Source organism: Dreissena polymorpha, chromosome 12 (genome assembly GCF_020536995.1).
Source record: "Dreissena polymorpha isolate Duluth1 chromosome 12, UMN_Dpol_1.0, whole genome shotgun sequence".
Taxonomy (NCBI): Eukaryota; Metazoa; Mollusca; class Bivalvia; order Myida; family Dreissenidae; genus Dreissena; species Dreissena polymorpha.
In genome coordinates this window covers 23,225,000-23,247,035 of record NC_068366.1, presented here as the reverse complement: position 1 = coordinate 23,247,035, position 22,036 = coordinate 23,225,000, and the positions used below count along the sequence as shown (strand labels likewise).

The following is a 22,036-nucleotide window of genomic DNA, read 5'->3' as shown; positions in this document are numbered from 1 at the left end:
CGGGGTGGGTAGGATAGCTCCACTATATATATTTCATAAATAATAGTCGAGCTAAAAAGAACATCATTTACATCAATACCTTTCCATCAATACTCTTATGCATTACTTTGCCAGTTTAACTTGTCACTATGTCATAAACACAATTTCTTATCTTCATAATACTTTGTTTCTTCTGTATACAAAGCAATACATCAACATCAAACTTTGATATTATTTACCATGTGGAAATGGTACTTTTTAAAACGGCACATTTTCAGAAAATACCAGTGTTATTTCCTACCAGTTCTAAAACGCCCGAATAAACCAAACAGAGGGCATAGATCTTTGCGGCAGCTCATGGTCCCTATGTCTAAATTCAATTAATAAGTCATGAAGTTCACCCTATCTTCCAGTATTCCATTAAGAAAACAGCCAATTCTAGGATTCAGGAATTTATTTTGATCACAAATAAATCTTAACAATCTAGAAAACATTTATTGTCCATGTTAATGTGTTAGTAAGTTAAATCTTCCTGTGTAAAATTCATTATTGTTACTAACAAACAGAATCCTAACACTCCCAATACAGGTCAGTTTATAAAAGAACAGTAATTGAAGGTGACAATTGCATAAGTTTAAAGGCACATAACTCTGAAAATAATAGGACAGACACAAAAATATTGTCTTGCATTCTACAGGATGAACAACATATCTGTAATGTTTCATGATGACATGCAGACAACTGAGAGAAGAGTTCACGACAGTGTGTGCTCCTGTACAATCATGTAAGTATTAAAAATTTGCCAAAGTTCAAGGGCACATAACAATACAAAGAAAATCGCCACATACAAAAAACACCCTGCACTTTTGCCTGGTTAAAAAACATATCTATAAAGTTCACTTTGAAAGGCGGCAAAGTCTTAGCTAGTTTTCTCACAAAGTTCATATGTTCCGCATGACAGACCGACTGACTTACATACATTACAAACTGACAGACAGGGTGATTTCAGAATACCCACAAAAACTTTGTTTGCAGGGCTATAATGAATATTAAAAGAATACATTTTAAAGAAAATCAAGAAATGCAAATAATTAAGTCTCCTGAGAAATAATTACATGTTCCTAACAAATTCATACTGTCTCAACAAATTTCACTGTACCTTGGTGCCCAGTATAATGTGTCTGTCTCCAGGGGCAAACAAGGAGCACAGTGCATAGTCACATGACATGGTACGGATACACTGCAAGGAGGCCCTGGAAATAGAACAGGGAGCACAGTGCATAGTCACATGACATGGTACGGATACACTGTAAGGAGGCCCTGGAAATAGAACAGGGAGCACAGTGCATAGTCACATGACATGGTACGGATACACTGTAAGGAGGCCCTGGAAATAGAACAGGGAGCACAGTGCATAGTCACATGACATGGTACGGATACACTGTAAGGAGGCCCTGGAAATAGAACAGGGAGCACAGTGCATAGTCACATGACATGGTACGGATACACTGTAAGGAGGCCCTGGAAATAGAGCAGGGAGCACAGTGCATAGTCACATGACATGGTACGGATACACTGTAAGGAGGCCCTGGAAATAGAACAGGGAGCACAGTGCATAGTCACATGACATGGTACGGATACACTGTAAGGAGGCCCTGGAAATAGAACAGGGAGCACAGTGCATAGTCACATGACATGGTACCGATACACTGAAAGGAGGCCCTGGAAATAGAACAAGGAGCACAGTGCATAGTCACATGACATGGTACGGATACACTGTAAGGAGGTCCTGGAAATAGAACAGGGAGCACAGTGCTTAGTCACATGACATGGTACGGATACACTGTAAGGAGCCCTGGAAAAAGAGCAGGGAGCACAGTGCATAGTCACATGACATGGTACTGATACACTGTAAGGAGGCCCTGGAAATAGAACAGGGGGCACAGTGCATAGTCACATGACATGGTACGGATACACTGTAAGGAGGCCCTGGAAATAGAACAAGGAGCACAGTGCATAGTCACATGACATGGTACGGATACACTGTAAGGAGGCCCTGGAAATAGAACAAGGAGCACAATGCATAGTCACATGACATGGTACGGATACACTGTAAGGAGGTCCTGTAAATAGAACAGGGAGCACAGTGCATAGTCACATGACATGGTACAGATACATTGTAAGGAGGCCCTGGAAATAGAACAGGGAGCACAGTGCATAGTCACATGACATGGTACGGATACACTGTAAGGAGGCCCTAGAAAAAGAACAGGAAGCACAGTGCATAGTCACATGACATGGTACGGATACACTGTAAGGAGGCCCTGGAAATAGAACAGGGAGCACAGTGCATAGTCACATGACATGGTACGGATACACTGTAAGGAGGCCCTGGAAATAGAACAGGGAGCACAGTGCATAGTCACATGACATGGTACGGATACACTGTAAGGAGGCCCTGGAAATAGAACAGGGAGCACAGTGCATAGTCACATGACATGGTACGGATACATTGTAAGGAGGCCCTGGAAATAGAACAGGGAGCACAGTGCATAGTCACATGACATGGTACGGATACACTGTAAGGAGGCCCTGGAAATAGAACAGGGAGCACAGTGCATAGTCACATGACATGGTACGGATACACTGTAACGAGGCCCTAGAAATAGAACAAGGAGCACAGTGCATAGTCACATGACATGGTACGGATACACTGTAAGGAGGTCCTGGAAATAGAACAGGGAGCACAGTGCATAGTCACATGACATGGTACGGATACACTGTAAGGAGGCCCTGGAAATAGAACAGGGAGCACAGTGCATAGTCACATGACATGGTACGGATACACTGTAAGGAGGCCCTGGAAATAGAACAGGGAGCACAGTGCATAGTTACATGACATGGTACAGATACACTGTAAGGAGGCCCTGGAAATAGAACAGGGAGCACAGTGCATAGTCACATGACATGGTACGGATACACTGTAAGGAGGTCCTGGAAATAGAACAGGGAGCACAGTGCATAGTCACATGACATGGTACGGATACACTGTAAGGAGGCCCTGGAAATAGAGCAGGGAGCACAGTGCATAGTCACATGACATGGTACTGATACACTGTAACGAGGCCCTAGAAATAGAACAGGGAGCACAGTGCATAGTCACATGACATGGTACGGATACACTGAAAGGAGGCCCTGGAAATAGAACAGGGAGCACAGTGCATAGTCACATGACATGGTACGGATACACTGTAAGGAGGTCCTAGTATAGAACAGGGAGCACAGTGCATAGTCACATGACATGGTACGGATACACTGTAAGGAGGTCCTGGAATAGAACAGGGAGCACAGTGCATAGTCACATGACATGGTACGGATACACTGAAAGGAGGCCCTGGAAATAGAACAGGGAGCACAGTGCATAGTTACATGACATGGTACAGATACACTGTAAGGAGGCCCTGGAAATAGAACAGGGAGCACAGTGCATAGTCACATGACATGGTACAGATACACTGTAAGGAGGCCCTGGAAATAGAACAGGGAGCACAGTGCATAGTCACATGACATGGTACGGATACACTGTAAGGAGGCCCTGGAAATACAAACATGACTTCAGAAATAGGAAGATTTGTTTGTTTGTTTATTCAGATTTTTTGCTGTTTTCAATAACATTTCAGTACGACACAAGCCTTTCCTAATAAGCTGGTTTACACTTTCTAAGTGGACATTTTTCTGTTATTAACTGACAAATACCTTACTTTTTATGAAAAAAAATTAATGACCAATTACAACAAAAGTTATTAGGTTAGGCCAAACATGGAACCAACAATCCTAGTATTTGAACTCCAGCATTCTGCCAACTAAGCTAGCTGGCCTTGATGAGCATTTAGTTATAATATCTATTGAGAAGATGTGTATACTTATACCATTTCAGCAGCTGGAATACATGTTTAAGACATCATTTTTTATACAAGATGGAAGTTTTCAAAATGTTGTGTTCATAAGACAGTAATAAAACATTAACAAGTCCCAAAAATAGTGCTTGTCCAAACAGTGATACAAAAATGGACATGTTAACACGTTATATCAATAAAAACAAGTCCATCTATATGAAGGCTAAAGCACATGGTCAATGTCCACATGCAAGCCAATGTCCATGAGTTGACCAATGTCCAGGTGTTGGTCAAATTACATCTATCTGGCTGTGTTTATCAAGTTAAAATTGAAGAGCATGGTTTGCATGAATTACATGATCCCATTGTTCCTACCTGTTCCAGACCTTTACAGACTCGCTGCTGGCTGACAGCAGGGCAGTATTGTCCGAGCTGAAGGCCAGGGTCCTCACGTCACTCTGGTGGGAGCAGTGGCTGATCACTCCCACCCCACTGGTGGTAGTCTTCTTGTCTACCAGGTCCACTGTAGAGTACCCCACTGTGTTGTTGGTGAACAGACACACCACCTACAATCATGACACTTGAGCAAATTCTTTTGAAATTCATAAGTTCACTTCAAAATGCTATGCCTATTCAATAAGTTAAGATCAGAAAACTTATTAACATCATAACATGGTTAGTTGTAAAATGTTCAACAAGTTAAGTTCACAACTTTACTTTTTTACTTATAACCATCACATGTTTAGTATGTAATTTCACATATAATATACACACTTAGATATTGAGCTAAACAGATGCTTTTTTATTTGCAAGATTCCAATCCTCTACATTTATATTGCAGTGGTATATAGCAATATTTTTGCTGTTAAAATGTTTGTTGAATAATTCAGAGTTAACCATGCATAAATAGCAAAGAAAGAACCCCAAATGCTCCTCAGTTTTTTTACATGACCCAGTCTTCCAAATATTTCTGTCACATTCACCTTGACTGAACTCCCCGTTGCTATGACGACATCGGCTGCCACAATCTTGGCGGACATCTTGATTGCTGCATGCTTGCTGATCTCATCCTCCAGCTTGAGACTCACTGAGACCTCGCTGTCTGCAGGCAGACTGAAAGACAGAGCATTGAGACTCACTGAGACCTCGCTGTCTGCAGGCAGACTGAAAGACAGAGCATTGAGACTCACTGAGACCACGCTGTCTGCAGGCAGACTGAAAGACAGAGCAATGAGACTCACTGAGACCTCGCTGTCTGCAGGCAGACTGAAAGACAGAGCATTGAGACTCACTGAGACCTCGCTGTCTGCAGGCAGACTGCAAGACAGAGCAATTAACCCTTGAGACTCACTGAGACCTCGCTGTCTGCAGGCAGACTGAAAGACAGAGTTGAGACTCACTGAGACCTCGCTGTCTGCAGGCAGACTGAAAGACAGAGTTGAGACTCACTGAGACCTCGCTGTCTGCAGGCAGACTGCAAGACAGAGCATTGAGACTCACTGAGACCTCGCTGTCTGCAGGCAGACTGCAAGACAGAGCAATTAACCCTTGAGACTCACTGAGACCTCGCTGTCTGCGGGCAGACTGAAAGACAGAGCAATTAACCCTTGAGACTCACTGAGACCTCGCTGTCTGCAGGCAGACTGAAAGACAGAGCATTGAGACTCACTGAGACCTCGCTGTCTGCAGGCAGACTGAAAGACAGAGCATTGAGACTCACTGAGACCTCGCTGTCTGCAGGCAGACTGAAAGACAGAGCATTGAGACTCACTGAGACCTCGCTGTCTGCAGGCAGACTGAAAGACAGAGCATTGAGACTCACCGAGACCTCGCTGTCTGCAGGCAGACTGAAAGACAGAGCAATTAACCCTTGAGACTCACTGAGACCTCGCTGTCTGCAGGCAGACTGAAAGACAGAGCATTGAGACTCACTGAGACCTCGCTGTCTGCAGGCAGACTGAAAGACAGAGCATTGAGACTCACTGAGACCTCGCTGTCTGCAGGCAGACTGCAAGACAGAGCATTGAGACTCACTGAGACCTCGCTGTCTGCAGGCAGACTGCAAGACAGAGCAATTAACCCTTGAGACTCACTGAGACCTCGCTGTCTGCAGGCAGACTGCAAGACAGAGCAATTAACCCTTGAGACTCACTGAGACCTCGCTGTCTGCAGGCAGACTGAAAGACAGAGTTGAGACTCACTGAGACCTCGCTGTCTGCAGGCAGACTGCAAGACAGAGCAATTAACCCTTGAGACTCACTGAGACCTCGCTGTCTGCAGGCAGACTGAAAGACAGAGCAATTAACCCTTTAACCTTGAATACGCACTTTGACACATTTTTGGTCCCTCACAAACTCTAATTAAATTTTAGACCTTTCTTACTAGATTCAAGTTTTGAAGGATTCATTTCCAACCCTAGATACTGATAAGCAGCAAACAGCATAAAACCGGAACAGACTGAGAGTTACTCACAGGCTGTTCTGGCTTTATACTGGTTGCATATAACCATTTTCACTTTGCTTCTGAGCTGGAAAGAGTTTTGAGCGCCTTGCTCAGAACAAACTGGGCTTAATTTATGTGCAAAAAATGTCGTCCCAGATTAACATGTGCATTCCACACAGGGCAATCAGGGACAACACTATCTGCTTTTATGGAATTCTTTTTTTTTTTAAAGTATCTTCTAAAGAACACTCCGGTTTAGGTGGAATGTTTTGTCCCTGCCCAGCCTGTGCAGACTAATCAGGGCTAACACTATGCAAAAGCATTTTAAAAAGTTTGCCCAGGAAAAGTCTCAAATATTTTTGCCTCAGTAGATGAGAAATTCAAGACATGCAAGCTGGAGGCCCCGCTAGAAACTGTGCATTTTAACTTCTGAGTCCTGCTTTTACATGGTTAACAATCACACAAATGCAAATAAGGCAACTGAATTGTATTTCATTTTATTTGCCAAAGCATATAGACCATAACCATGTTTACCCATCTTTCTTCCTCTGTTTTTTTTGGCGTTTTGCCAAGCGTTTCTTGAGGTCCCCCTCGGATGTCAGAGTGAACACTTCCAGTATTCTATCACTTCCCTGAAACAGCCCAGCCATCTCACTATAAATCAAGTCAATATGACCTTGCAGTCAGGCCAAGTCAATCTTGTCTGGCAGAAAAGGTTACTTAAACATGAAAAAGGCAGTGTTTGTTTGATTTTTATTAAATATTGTTTGTGAATATTTAATGGAGCATTTGTGAGTTGTTAAGTAACATGTGTTATCGCATAGAGAATAGGAAAAAGACGTAACAATATTCTGGTAATACAAAGATATTATGTGCAGGCTTAAGGATAAACCAACACATTTTTCATGACTTAGGGAAAGTGCCAAGCAAGCATGCTAGTTTCTGCATTTGCAAACAGTTTTCATTTAGTCATATTGCAGCAGTCAGTGCACAAACTCATTGTTCCTGGGTTAGCTAATTAAACAGTTCTCTCTCAGTGCACTTACCTATAGCAGTAACTGACGACTGCCCAATATGAAAATACAGATAGAGGGAGAATGGGGGTAGAAAGAATTTCATTATCAATCCCCAAATAAGTTTCAAGATTGGGCCGCTGATGAAACCTGCAATACTGCAATTGAAGTCCAGCACAATAGCAACTGAATTTGCTAGCCCTGTTGTCTTTAAATAAACAAACAATTCTGAACAAGAGGAATATATTTTTAAAAATTAACTTTAAAATTGCAATAATCATATTATTTAAAAGATTTTTATCTTGCTAAAAAAGACAAAAAGCCCTGTAGGCAGTGGTAAATTGTTTGTTAAATCTACCAGATCTACCAATGTTTCCTTACATGGCAGATGAGTGCTTTCTGTTCCTTGTCCGTGTCCATGGATACCAGCCTGTCACGGCCTGACCTGAACACTGAGCCGACCTTAACACAGTGCAGGGGACCCAGCTCCTCCTCCTCCCCCTCGGGGTTAACCTCTAGACGGGGCTTCTTAGTGGGGCTCTCCTGTGAACATAAGTCACTATTGAGTTGTAAATGAGCCCCGATCTTAAAAAACTGGACTTAAAACATGAGAGTAAAGAATTGTCCCAGATAAGCGTGAATTTTGCATCTGGGACGAGACTTTCCCTCTATGCTGCATTCTTGTTTAGAAAGAAATGCCTTCAAACGAAAAATTCCATAAAAGCTGAAAGTGTCGTCTCTGGATAGCCTGTGCGATAAGCACAGGCCAAGCTGTGACAACACCTTAAGCATATGCATTAAACCCAGTTTTCCAGAACATGGCTCAAATTAAATCTCATTACTGTATTATGTACCAAACCACTTTGAAAAGAAACAAGAGATGTGTTTGTCAGAAACACAATTCCCCCTTCTACGCTGCTTTGAATTTATTGTATTTGACCTTTGACCTTGAAGGATGACTTTGACCTTTCACCACTCAAAATGTGAAGCTCCATGAGATATACATGCATGCCAAATATCAAGTTGCTATCTTCAATATTGCAAAAGTTATGGCCATTGTTTAAGTTTTCGGACGCACAGACTGACAGACGGACGTTCAACTGCTAAATGCCACCCTACTGGGTGCATAAAAACCCTCATAAATATCAAAATATCATCATGATTCTTATATTTTGATGGCAAAATTATAAACAGTTTGTGTTAATCGTAAGAGACTGTTTCTCAACTGATTCATAGACAAAGCTTGGTCTGACCGGTGTATGGAAGAAACCCCCTTCGCTAAAAACGACAGGGCGGAAGAAACCCCCTTTCATAGTTTGCATACGCGGAAGAAACCCCCTCGCTAGTTTTGCATAGGCGGGAGAAACCCCCTCGCTAGTTTTGCATAGGCGGAAGAAACCCCCTTCCATAGCGGAACAAACCCCCTTCCAGACGATTTAGTTACATTCAAACGCACGATAATTGTTTACAGAAATTCACTTTCATTTTCAGAAAGTTCCCAGGAAGCATGATTGCATGATTCAATTTTTTTTTAAAGACGAATGCTTCGGTTATTGTAGGAAAATATGTACGAAATATCTTCGTCACTATCGGCTCTGGGCGCTAATTTTGTTTTTTTGTTATTTTTATCAATCTAGTACAAGTTAACACATATACAATGGTATAATCTCACTGAAACGAGTGCAAGACAAATTCACACGAGCATCTCATCATTAACAACTTGTGAACAAACGGCCGGTACACCTCTTTACTCAGCACATAACAGTTTGGAAATAGATTTTCGCACCTTCATTTAATTATATAAAAGGTCCTTTAATGTACCGGCTATTGTAGATAATGATGAGAAGTTGTGTCATGATCGGCGCCTTTGCGGCTCGTGTGAAGTTATGTACAGTTTTTTTTAAATTACATTAGCATTCAGCTATAATTGTGTGATTTTAGGGAATGATTTGATCTTTGTAAATAAATGTAAATATATGCCTGTTTATCGTTAATAAATGCGTGTCTTTTTTCAACAACAAATTGTTTTTTGCTTTTTAATATATGCTTGTTTGAGATCTTTGTAAATAAATGTAAATATATGCCTGTTTTATCATTAAATGCGTGTCCTTTTTTGCAACAACAATTTGTTTAATGTTTTCAAGTATATGCTTGCTTGATCTTTATACATCAATGTTAATATATTTCATTCTATTTTTGTCTTTTTTATCCTTCAATAATAATTCTTTCCCCCATTCATACATTATTCGTTTTATTACCATCTTGATTAATTCTTCACAGCTTGTGAACAAACGGCCGGTACACTCCTTTAATCAGATTTTCGCACCTTCATTCAATTATCACGATAACGATGTTTGAGTTTCACAGATTGAATATTTAGTGTGTATCATTAACAACTTCATTAAAAACTTGTGAACAAACGGCCTGTACATTTCTTTACTGTAAATCCAAAACACACTCCCGTAAGTTGGTGTTAACGCGTTTTTAATACAAAACACACTTCCAAATGTAAATGTTACCGCAACGTTGAAATATTTTTGCAGTGTAAATTCTATTTTGTGTTGACTCATTTTTTCAATAAAAAGGGCGCGAAAATTATGCAGCATAGAAAGCGTGGGTGTATTGAGCGTTGTAACAAGCACACAACTAGTCAGGGGATTGATGCATGTTCGAAGGGAATATTTCCTCAAGTCTATTAATAGTCACTTATGCCGAAATTTATTTGATACAAGAGAAAAAATGGCATGGTTTGTGTTAAAGAAATTATTGAGAGCTTTTATCGTTAATATTTACCAGAAAATGCTTTAAAAATTTATAAACAGGATTATCGGGAAATGAATATAAACTTGAAAAGTAGCAAGCATGCAGTAATAGAGTCGGGTTGAAACGGATGTATTGGGGAATCGTTCGAGTCGGGATTTTACCACCTCTGCGGCAAAGACTTAACACTTAGGAAGGGGGTTTATTCCGCCTCTCTGGAAACACAAAGGGGGTTTATTCCGCCTGTCTGAAAACTCAAAGGGGGTTTGTTCCTCCTATGTAAAACTAGCGAGGGGGTTTCTTCCGCGTATGCAAAATGTGAAAGGGGGTTTCTTCCGCTATGCCGTTTTTAGGGAAGGGGGTTTCTTCCGAAGGGGGTTTATTCCGGTTGCTTCAATCTTGAAATCCACAAACAGTCATAAAACCAGTCCTGATAATCACATTAATTTACATACGTAAAGACTATTTCCAAAAGAACTACCTATAATGTCATAAATGAAGACCCTATTCTTCTAATTAACTAAAACAATGTCAAGAATTTTTAAAATAATAGCCTTCAATCATGCATGGAAAGGAGCGAGGGTTGTTTCAATAGTTATGACCATACAAGCCTTGTTCTGGGAAAACTAGGCTAAATGCATGTGCGTAAAGTGTGATCCCATATTAGACAGTGTAGTCCGCATAAGCTAATCTGGGACAACACTTTCCAATTTTATGGAATTTTTCATTTTAAGGAAGTTTCTTCTAAAGCAAAATCCAGTTACGGGGTAAAGAGTCATTCCTGATAAGCCTGTGCAGACACTTTATAAACATCAGTAAGCCCAGTTTTCCCATAACAAGGCTAATATATGGGACAAGGGTAGGTGCTTATATGGAAGCTGGAGAGATAACAGTTGTGCTGAGTCCAGAATCCAATTAAGGCGGAAAGTGTCGTCTCTGATTAGCCTGTGGGGACTTCACAGGCTAAGCTGGGATGACACTATGCTCATGCTCCTATGGAAGCTGAAGAGATACCTGATGTGCTGAGTCCAGTATGTCCCAGACCCTGAGTTCACTGTCTGCTGACCCAGTGACCAGTCTTGTGTCATCACGCAGCAACACAAACCCGTACACCTAGGGAAATATTGTGTCTGTGTGAATTGGTGTAGGTAAAATGTATAGAAATATGATTATTTCAACTATTAGTTACCCTTAAACAAATTCATGTTATGTTTCATCTCAATATCATGTCTGCATTAAAGAAATAACAGTCTGTGGCATACATTTTGTTTTCCGCCTTAAAGAAAACAACACAAACAACAGTATGATGACATCATTTGTTTATGCTTATGATGTAATTGGATGTTGTTGTTTTTTCTTAAATTCATAATAAATAAAATTATTTTGAGACCAATATGTTGAGGCTGTTTTTTATTTAAAGTCGTTTTGGATTTGCATTTTCAGCATTTAAAAATTGTACCAAAATATCATTCCTTTCTATACATCTTCTTTAAAAGGAGAACTAGACAATATATGATCTTCCTGTAAAGGACAAATGATAATACAACAGTTAAAAAATTTAAAGTCAAATACAATTAAATTGAATGCATTCTTTGTCTCTTTAACCAATATTTCACTCCATTTTTTGAGAGTCTTTATAAGAAAATACCTTTAGAACTGAATATGACTCACCTCTGCCCTGTGTTCCACCAAAGTCTTGAAGCAATGCTGCGTGTCTAGGTCCCAAAACTTTACAAATGTGTCTTTTGAGCTGAAATAAGTAACCACTATATTGAATGACCGGCACATCAAAAATGTGTTGTTTATATATATTATACTTTTCACAGTATTTAACAGTATTTCAGTTATATCACAGTGGTCAGTAAACTTACTTAACTAATGGCTTATCCGGTTTACATACACCAGTTTCTGACAAATGCCCTACTTTAAGCAGAGGTTGACAATGAATTGCAGTAAAAACAAGAGAATTGTCACAAACATGAAACATATCCCCGCACAGCTTTGTCAGCTGTTTACAAAGGCAAATAACCCTGCACTGCTTTGTCAGCTGTGTACAAGGGCAAATAACTCAGAAACAGGACATGAAGATCCTACACTCTCTGTAACCAATCGAGCAATGGGGATATACAATTATGGTGATGACATATTTCAAGTTTCGATTTAATCGCCTAAGAAATAAGAAAGCAAAAACTCGTGCTGATAAACTGACCGACTAACCAACAGAGTAACTCCTCTATACCCATTACCAGCAGGGGTTTAATACTTCCCTTACAATTTCCACCAATACCTTCATTCAGCCTAAAGAAGACACCAGTAACTTACCTTAACCACAGCATACATGAGAACGATATGAACTCACCTTGAAACAAGGATGTTCTTGTGCTTGAAGAACGCTGCCTCCGTTATGAGGCCCTTATGACCTTTAAGTCGGTACAAGCCACACTCATTCACAATGTCCCACACAATCAGGTCGGTGTCCTGTCAACAAAATCCACAACGCAGTTGTAGTAGATTAAAACATTTATAGATACAGACACCAACAAATTTAAATTACCATTTCTGTTCTTTGACCTTCAAGAGTGGCCTTGCCCTTTTTGATGGCAACCAAGCTGTTGCATGTTACACATCCCCTCGATAAGCTTTACATTTTTGCCAAATTATTTCAAAATCCATGGCAAAGTTAAGGCTGAGATAAGGATTTTGATCAAACATCCACATGGACGTACAGTCACACACATAAATGTACAGTGATACTGCTATCTGCTGCCATTTTGAGGGAATAAAAATAGCTACATTATTTAATATTAAACCTTCCCATGGGCCTGACAGATGCCATACCTTGCCCCCAGATACTAGTCTCAATCCCGTCTGGTCGTACGCCAACGCAGACACAGCAGACTTGTGACCACTGAATGTGATCACCGCCTCGCCAGACTGCAAGTTGAACACGCATATCCTGCCATCACTGTAACCAACAGCAACATGCTGGTTGTCCGATGACGCTGCAAGTTCTGTTACTTCGTGCTTTTCTCCTTTTAGCGTTAGATGCTATGAATGTAATTAAAGTAAAATGCACCGTAGTAATCTTTGCTTTATGTCTAAACACAAAATAGTTAAAGCTGCATATTAACAATATTTCTGGTAAAACAATATAATATATACTATAACAAATATATGTTATGTATAAAAACTATATTTTAAGAATCTTTCAATAAAGAAAGAAAAAATAAACACACCAATAGTCCATCTCAAACTACTATAGTTTTATAAATTAAACTTGGCCTAAGCGTTCTTGAGTTATCATTCGGAAACCATCTGGCATAATAAATGCACATGAACATCAAATAAAAATCACTTAATGGCATTTATATAACATAACATGAAACGTTTTTAAGAACAAGACTTAAATCATAATTTTGAAGATATTCTCATGCCATCGTTGCATTAAATAGCCCTTCAACTCACATTATCCAATCTTTGTTTGGTTTAATCGTAAAATTATCAAATATATATTAATTTAATATTTATGAACCTTTTATTTTATATCATCTTAGAACAAGATGGTATGTTCAATAAATGCATATGGCAACAGCAGAAGCCTTCCTCTATTGATTCATTGGCCCATCTGAGTAAGAATTAGTCCAAATGTTGGTAAATTTCCGAGCCAAAATGAAGTCTGGTGATGTTGGTTTGTTGAAAATTTTCATATATACTATTCAAACAAGTATCAAAGCTTTTTACCACAGTATTGCTGAAATTAGTATTGCTGTTGTTTTGCTAACAAATGCTTCAAAATGGAGAATAACAGTGTTATCAATATTATATTTACTTAGGTTAAAGTTATAGAGCTGGGATGAACTAAATGTTAAGACATAAATTTTCTTTTTTTTTGGAAACCTCCAATGGGAATGTTTAGGTCCAATTTGGGAAAAATGTCTATTTTTTCCCATTTGGAATGGGGCTGAATACCTGCCCCTAATTTAAAGAAAAAATACTGCCTTTGAATAAATCTAGTCTAAAAGTAGGTCCGTGTCATGGTCAAAAAGCAGGTCAGGTAAGTTAAGTGATGTAATAGTATTCACATAAATCATGCATTCAAGTATCAAAGCTTCCTACAAAAAATAATTTATGTAAAACAAAAACTTTTCATATTTGCCAATGGCCATAAGGCCCCCGGCATCTGTACATGCTGGGACTTAACAAGTACAAAATAAATGCATTTTTACTGTACACTTAATAGTTACTTTCTCTCCAGTCCTCAGATCCCAGATGATGACGTTTTCACACGCCCCCACAGCACAGTATTTGCCTGGTATGGCACCAATGTACACAATGTTGGACTTGCCAGTGCCCACTAGACCAAACACTTCATCTGCCCTGTAGCGTAGGTACTGCTTGGTGAGACCCATGGCTCAACAGCTCTGCCAGACTGTAAGAAGACTACATGTACAACTTGGGTACTTGTGCTTGTTGCTAAATGAAAACAGATAAATCTTCAAGAAATAAACTAAAATTCATGCCAACAAAAAACATATAGGAAAATATGCATGTTACTTCCACCTGGACCATTTGTATATACAGTCCAACCTGCCAATAAAGACCACTCAAGGGATTTGGTCGTTGTGGTCTTTGTTCACAGGTGGTCTTTATTCGCAGGGTTGATCGAAACTTTGCAAAATATGCTAGTAGTTTTTTAACAGGTACCTTATCTATGTATGTGCTCTATTGTTTAAATGTTTGAATACTTATGCATGTATAATGAAATAAAGGATTGAAAACACAGTTTTGTTTTACATTTGTATATTTATTACATGTTGTATTTCTATTGCCTTATGTTTTCATTATTTCTTTAATCTCTCTCTTGACTTCACCCCGCTCACCACCCTGAATCTTAAATACAATGCTGTGCAAAAGACTCGAGCCAGCCATTGCTAGCCTTAAAGTCCAAATATCCTAACTCACACGCAAACTTCAAGGCTTTCTTCTGGATCATAGGTCCAGACACAGGCAAGAGCCTTGCAATTGCGTCAACAAACCACTTATGCACTAAGTCATTCACTGACGCGAATTCCGACTCACGCTTAGGGCGTTTACTTTCACTGTTTACGTTCTCCTCGAATTTATCCATAATCTCATGTTTACTCTTTAAAATGCTCTGAATTTGAGTTTTTCTTACACCAAGATCACTAGCCACTCGTCTACAACTATGTCCTTTACCTAACAAACTAATGACCTTAACGCGTTCTTCCAACGTCAAGAACTTACGCTTGGAAGCCATGATGGTTAACTTGAACTGACAATTTACTTTTCTGTAATCTATGAACGTCTTATTTCAGAGAAATTTAAGAAGAGAATGACTATCAAAATGTTTGTCTTTAATAGGCATTGTAAATGATATGAAACCGTTAATTTCCTTAATGAGTTTATGAAAGCCCCAAATTTGTCTTTGATATTTTCGGCAATAAGTACATTAATCGCGAGTCACTTAAATACAAAGGCAAATTGTTACACTTTTGACAAACTGTCAAATGCATAAAAGAAGCAGGCGACTACCAATTAGCAATGCATGTTAAATAAACAAACAACTGCTATCGAGTGCAATAAACTGTCACTTGCCAATGTCTCCATAGCGACCGACGAGTCCACTGGTAAGATGTGTATCACGTGACTACGCAGCGTCATGGTGGCCATTTTTTTTTTAAGTTGCAAAATCGTTGATTTTTATGATTGCAGTGGTCGTTGTAAGCTATCAAAATGAAGATTTGGGAATGTAAAAGGGTGGTCGTTGGTCTTTGTTCACAGGTGGGCTTTATTCGCAGGTTCAATATATAGTGAAATCGTTCGGGAGGAAATCAGTGTGGTCGTTATTGACTGTTGGTCGCTATTAACAGGTGGTCGCTGGGGCAGGTTGGACTGTAGTTTTTATGATGAAATCTTGTTATATCTCCTGCCTTTTATAACTTCTTTTGTGTCCACATGTCTGTTAACAATAGCAATCCTGTAACTTCCACTAACAAATAAAAAACTCCAATCATTCAAGAATCAGAAATCATGTCACATTTAATAACAACGAGATGCGTTTGTGAAACACAATGTCCCCCTATATGATGTTTGACCTTGAAGGATGACCTTGACCTTGTGAAGGATGACCTTGACCTTTCACCACTCAAAATGTGCAGCTCCATGAGATACACATGCATGCCAAATATCAAGTTGCTATCTTCAATAATGCAAAAGAATTCATAAAATAAGCGATTTGGGCCACATATATATGACCTCTGACCTTGAAGGATGACCTTGACCTTTCACCACTCAAAATGTGCAGCTCCATGAGATGCACATGCATGCCAAATATCAAGTTGCTATCTTCAATATTGCAAAAGTATTTATAAAATAAGCGATTTGGGCCACATATATTTGACCTCTGACCTTGAAGGATGACCTTGACCTTGACCTTTCACCACTCAAAATGTGCAGCTTCATGAGATACATATGCATGCCAAATATGAAGTTGCTATCTTCAATATAGCAAAAGTTATTGCAAAATGTTAAAGTTGTCGCAAACAGACCAACAGACAGACAGACAGGGCAAAAACAATATGTCCCCCACTACTATAGTGGGGGACATAAAAATGGTGGATTTTCAACACTCAATTTTCAAATTATTGGTTGACACTTTGGAAATGTTTTTTTTAAATTGTTTGCCAATTTGGGAAAACATACTTTCAACATGAATTATTTCTACACATTATAATTAAACAAGGTTTTACTATAAAAGTATAAATTATTGTATGAAAATATAACTTCAAAACATCTATTGCAAAATTACCTTCACCTTAACAGTTTCTGAAGTATAATTATTTACCAACAGTAACATTGCAGTTTTTTCTAACAGGGATTTAGATACAAACAATGGTGGAATAAACAATGTTCTGTTAATTTTTTTCTTTCTCATCACCTTTAATTTTTTGTCTAAATTGAAGCACTTGCAGTTGATACTCATTGCGTTTTGTAATTGACAGCAACTAATGTTAAGTTATACTTAAATAAGAGCTGCGTTTGTAAAACACAATGCCCCTACTGCATTTTGACGCCACACAGAAGCTATATCCAAATCAAAAACATCATGACGATTCATCGAAGTTTCAGTACATCGATATTTGACAAAGTAACAGGCTTTGGACAGTATCTCAAAGCGTTTAGGAAACAATTTTGAAAGTGTTATTTTAAAGAAAATTCCTAAGTCCAAGGCCCATAACTTCCCCAGAAATAAATGGACCGGAATGAAACTCAAACTTGATCTGTAAGTCATGTAGGCAGATTCACACACCAAATATCAGGTGAATATCTGAAAGTGTTGCATAAAAACCCTCCACAAAACGACTATTATCAGGGCAACAGATAAGGATCCTTTTATTGTTTTTACAATACGTATGTGTATCTAACATAAAACAAGTTGAAATAAAAAATCGATGTACATAACGTGATAATGAATATGGGAACACAAATTGCAATTCATTCTTAGTCATATAAGTTGTACCGTTTTGGTCCGACTCACATACCAAAAATGAGCTCAATATCTGAATGCAAGTAAAAAAACCTCCGGATAATGTTAAGTTACTATAGATAAAATTTGAAAGTACAAGGCCCATTACTTCCCCAAAAATCAATAGACTGGATTGAAACTCACACTTCATCTGTAGGTTATGTACGTAGACTTACATACCAAAATCAACTTACTTTTTGAAAGCATTGGGTAAAAAACCTCCAGAAAACAGAATGCCAGACAGTAGGACGAACATTGCGACTGCTATATTCCACCCTACCAGAGGCATAAAAACATGTGCAAATGATTTTTACCAATAAATACTCAGTGACTATTTGAAAAACAAGACAACCACAATGTCTGGTTGCCATAATTACCATGATCCGGTAAACCAAAATACTTGTGAAACCTTTTCCTAGCCATTTGGGAAACATGCAATTTCAGGATTGGGAAATTTTTCTCACACTATTCCACTAATTTGGGAAAAACCTAATTCAATATAACTCTTTATAATATATTATTAAATTATGAGAAAAATATAGTGAAATACGTTGTTGGATATATTGAAATACATCTGAGATAAATTCACTGGACTGTCTAACACTCTTTTGAAATCTAATTGGGATTTTTTTAAATTGGGAATGAGTTCTTTTATGGACCTGTATATACGCCAGGAAAATGTTGTAATCTTAAAGTGAGATTGCACGATTTTGTCAAATATTTATGAATTTATATAAAATGTGGAAAAAACTTATTTTACATTATAAACATTATATTTCAATATAAATTAAAATGAAAGTTAAGAAGAACATGTGTTGAAAAATGCGAAATAAGCCAGATATTTAATTCTGAAATCGAAAATGTTTGTACAGTCAAAATCGTCAGCATCAGTCTGCAAAATTAACCCATCACCTGACTGCCAATGCGATGAAATCTTGGCTTTGGCGAAAGAAAAACTGCCTGAATTACGATGAAAAAAATCAGAGAAAATAAACCAATAAATAATCAATTTACGCATTTCAGGTATAAATTCTTTCAGTGACACCGCTTGGTTACTTCCCTTAGTTTTCTTTCATTACCGATCTCCCTTAGATGTTATAGAGTGTAAAGTCCGGATTGTGTATTTAAAATGTCGTAATACTTTTGGTAAACTGAACTTGCATTCTACGTCAATAAATAAAATAATAGTGCGAGGGTTTTTATAAATTAAGTAAAATGGTTGAATGTGTGTTATAAATAGCTTTGAAATTATGAAATAACAGTTACAGTGTTTATCGTTCATTTGATTAAGATTGATACTCATGAGCGCCTGCTTTTATTTTTACTGGTAAATACTTGCTGCCGAGAATTACACTTTTATTGTTCTGATATAAAGGTGAACAAGATTTAAACTGAAAGCTATGACGTCTAGTTCTGTCCCTGGAAAAAAGAAGTTGCCACCTCTAACGGATGAGACTGTAGCGAAACGCAGGAAATATGAGCAGCAAGTATGTTGCATTTAGTCCTTTTTGTAGGTGGCTAAGGAAAAATACACGCTTGTACTTTTTTCATTTTACCCCCCAATTGCAATCGATATATATCAACTGTTGTCGTCCTTTCATAATAATGTCACTGTAAATTAATTCATTTTTTTTCTGGCTTTGAAATATTTCCTCTGGCTATTACAGTTTTAAAGTTTCATAGCCACATTGGCTATGAAGACAAAAAAGTTAGTTTTGCAGACTCAGGGCCCTCGTTTTGCACTTTTTACCGCTGAATATTGGCGGCTTCCACCATGAAAAAAGTATACTTTTTACCCCTATTTCAGCTAAAAATTCCCTCTTCTAAAAAATAAAAATAAAATTTTACTTTTATACCTATGTTGCCAGCTGGTATCGTGCTACTTACCTTTGATTAAATGTATATCTATGTAAATCACATTAAAATATTATAGTGCAAACATGCACAAAAAACAGGGTTTGTTTTCCACTTTTTGGGAAGATAGCCCATGGCTTTGGAATTGGGAATTTTATCGGCATTTTCATGAAATTGGGAAAATTAATTCATTGGCCTTTTTTTCTACACAAATAGTCCACTGATTAGGGAAATACTAAATTTGATATAACTCTTTATAATCATTCAAATTAAAAGAACAAAATCATAAAATACTTTGTTAGATGTAATTGAATTAAAATTGAGATAAAATATGCATTAGACACTTTTTTGGGGGGGAAATTGGGAATTTTTGGCCACATTTTGGGAAAAAAGTATACTTTTTGGGATTGGGAACACAGCCGAATTTTGGCTATAAAATCGGGCCAAATAAAAACCTGAAAAAAAATGAAGTAATGAGAGACGAAGTAAAAAAATCCCTCATAAAAGGTAATCAACGCGAAAATTCCCCCTCATGGCGGCTGTGGGTTGCTTCCCCTGGCAGCAAGAGAGGGCCCCGAGACTGCAGCATGTATATCGTGCATGTACGATGTGAATCTATATTTAGTTTTAGTGCAGATTCGTTCATATGACACAATTTTGTTTTACGAATCATTTTAATTTCCTGCAAAGATATCTATTCATAGGACACATGAACACTTACTCTGATCCTGATAAAAAGACAAATGCTTTGGTTATTGTAGGAAAATATGTACAAAATATCTTTGTCACAATTGGCTCGGGGTGCTAATTTGTGTTTGCTGCATTTTATGAAATTCTTCTTCAATGTATAATTTTTCTTGGCTATTTTGTGTTATTGTAACATATTTTTATCAATATATTACAATTAAACACTTATGAAAATCGTGCAGTCTCACTTTACAACTTTTACATCAGGCCCAAACAAAAGTATTACCTAAGGCTTAAGAATTCTTCTTTATTTGGGTGGTCAAAAATATAGGTTCCCAAACATTTTATGTCGCATAATATAGCATTTTTTTATGAAGTAAATATTAACAATATTCTATTTCATGTGCAGTTGTGTTTTGATTGGGAAGGCTAATGCTGTCCGAATATGAAACTGCCCGACTACATCTCTAAAGCCTTCAAATAAACAATATTTTGAAAGTAATTGTTTATCAAATGTAATATTCAACCAGTAATTATAATCAAATGTAAATTACCTAATATGAATAATATTTTAAAGTGTCATCAGCAAAGAAGTTGACTTCAACAAAATTATATATTTGCCATGTGGTTCCACAAAATTATAAACAATTGCACAGATAAACTTGCGTTGTAAAATTCGGATGAACCGTTGCTTCGTAGGTTACACACCACCTTGTTTTTGGACTAAAAACTCCCCAGATAACAAGTGATGAAACCCATACTGTGTATCACGATTTCAGCCACGTATCATAAAAATGTGTATAGATCTGTGAGATAACAATCTATTTTAAACATTCATTACTTGTACATTAATTAGATACACATTCACGTAAGAATCACTTTATTTTGCTGAATTCTATTTAATATAATTATAGGTTCCACGTTATTTACGGACCAAAGTTTATTAAATATCTGTCAAAAATAACTTAGGCCATACATGTCTGCACATTATCGTAAAAGTATGCTTTACAGAAAAATATGTAAAAATAGCAAACAGTAAAAGGTAATTTGTTTTTGGATCAATTACCGAAAACTAATTTAATGAGCAGTTAGGTCTTAGCACAAAGAAACCCATAGTTCGTTTTCAAGCAATTTAATTAATTGATATTAATATCAAGTTTGATTTTTGCTTCGATTTTTTAAAAGTCGCTTGAATGGCAAAGGTTACCGCATTTGAAAAAATGAATTTTGGAAAATTGAAGGAAAATTCGTGACAACGTATTGGGCATAATCAAATCGCTGCCCCAACAACATTTGATCTATTTCTACAAGTGTGTGTTTACCGAGGATTGACATTGATAATGCCATCGTTCAACCCTATGCCAGAAACGGATTACTGCAAGCTATTTTGACAAAATTTGCATATGCTAAGTTAGAGTCCGCGGAAAAAATGAATAATTTTCAAACTGTCATTTTTTTATTTTATTATTACAAATGTGTTTATTTATCTTTTACATATGCAGGAATAGAATTCAATTGTTTATGAAGGCAAATTATTTCCAAAAGCAAATTCGATTCACTTTTTTTAAACTTTAAACAAGTTGCCGGATTTTGTACTTTTTCATTTTAAGGACAGATTTAAATGAAATAAAAACGCTCCATATAAATCGATAACGAATTTCATTTATTTAATATTAGTAATTAAACTTTAATTAACAATTCTTACTGGAGTGTTTACTTCCATCTCAAAAGTATGGCATATCCATCATGGACTGCGTAAAGTCATACATTTGCGAAACTACGGACACTATTCTATCTGCATGTCTTCCACACTGTAAGAGTTTGTGTTCTTAAATTGTGCGCCCTGGTGGTTAAATATC

The 22,036-nt window shown here is 37.6% G+C and overlaps 1 protein-coding gene across 1 annotated transcript in view; it reads right to left on the bottom strand.

Moving 5' to 3' along the window:
- The window catches only part of LOC127852261 (WD repeat-containing protein 3-like), a 45,451-nt gene extending 29,449 nt beyond the window's left edge, over positions 1 to 16,002 (bottom strand). The window contains exons 1-11 of the mRNA XM_052386155.1: positions 15,707 to 16,002; positions 14,335 to 14,519; positions 12,929 to 13,138; positions 12,450 to 12,568; positions 11,762 to 11,840; positions 11,105 to 11,203; positions 7,712 to 7,873; positions 6,852 to 6,949; positions 4,859 to 4,988; positions 4,251 to 4,441; positions 1,139 to 1,232 (exon numbers count right to left, since the gene is read on the bottom strand). Of these exons, the coding sequence (XP_052242115.1) occupies positions 1,139 to 1,232; positions 4,251 to 4,441; positions 4,859 to 4,988; positions 6,852 to 6,949; positions 7,712 to 7,873; positions 11,105 to 11,203; positions 11,762 to 11,840; positions 12,450 to 12,568; positions 12,929 to 13,138; positions 14,335 to 14,499 (1,347 nt within the window). The 5' untranslated portion in view covers positions 14,500 to 14,519; positions 15,707 to 16,002. The remainder of the gene's footprint in view (positions 1 to 1,138; positions 1,233 to 4,250; positions 4,442 to 4,858; positions 4,989 to 6,851; positions 6,950 to 7,711; positions 7,874 to 11,104; positions 11,204 to 11,761; positions 11,841 to 12,449; positions 12,569 to 12,928; positions 13,139 to 14,334; positions 14,520 to 15,706) is intronic.
- Between the last annotated feature and the right edge of the window lie 6,034 nt (positions 16,003 to 22,036).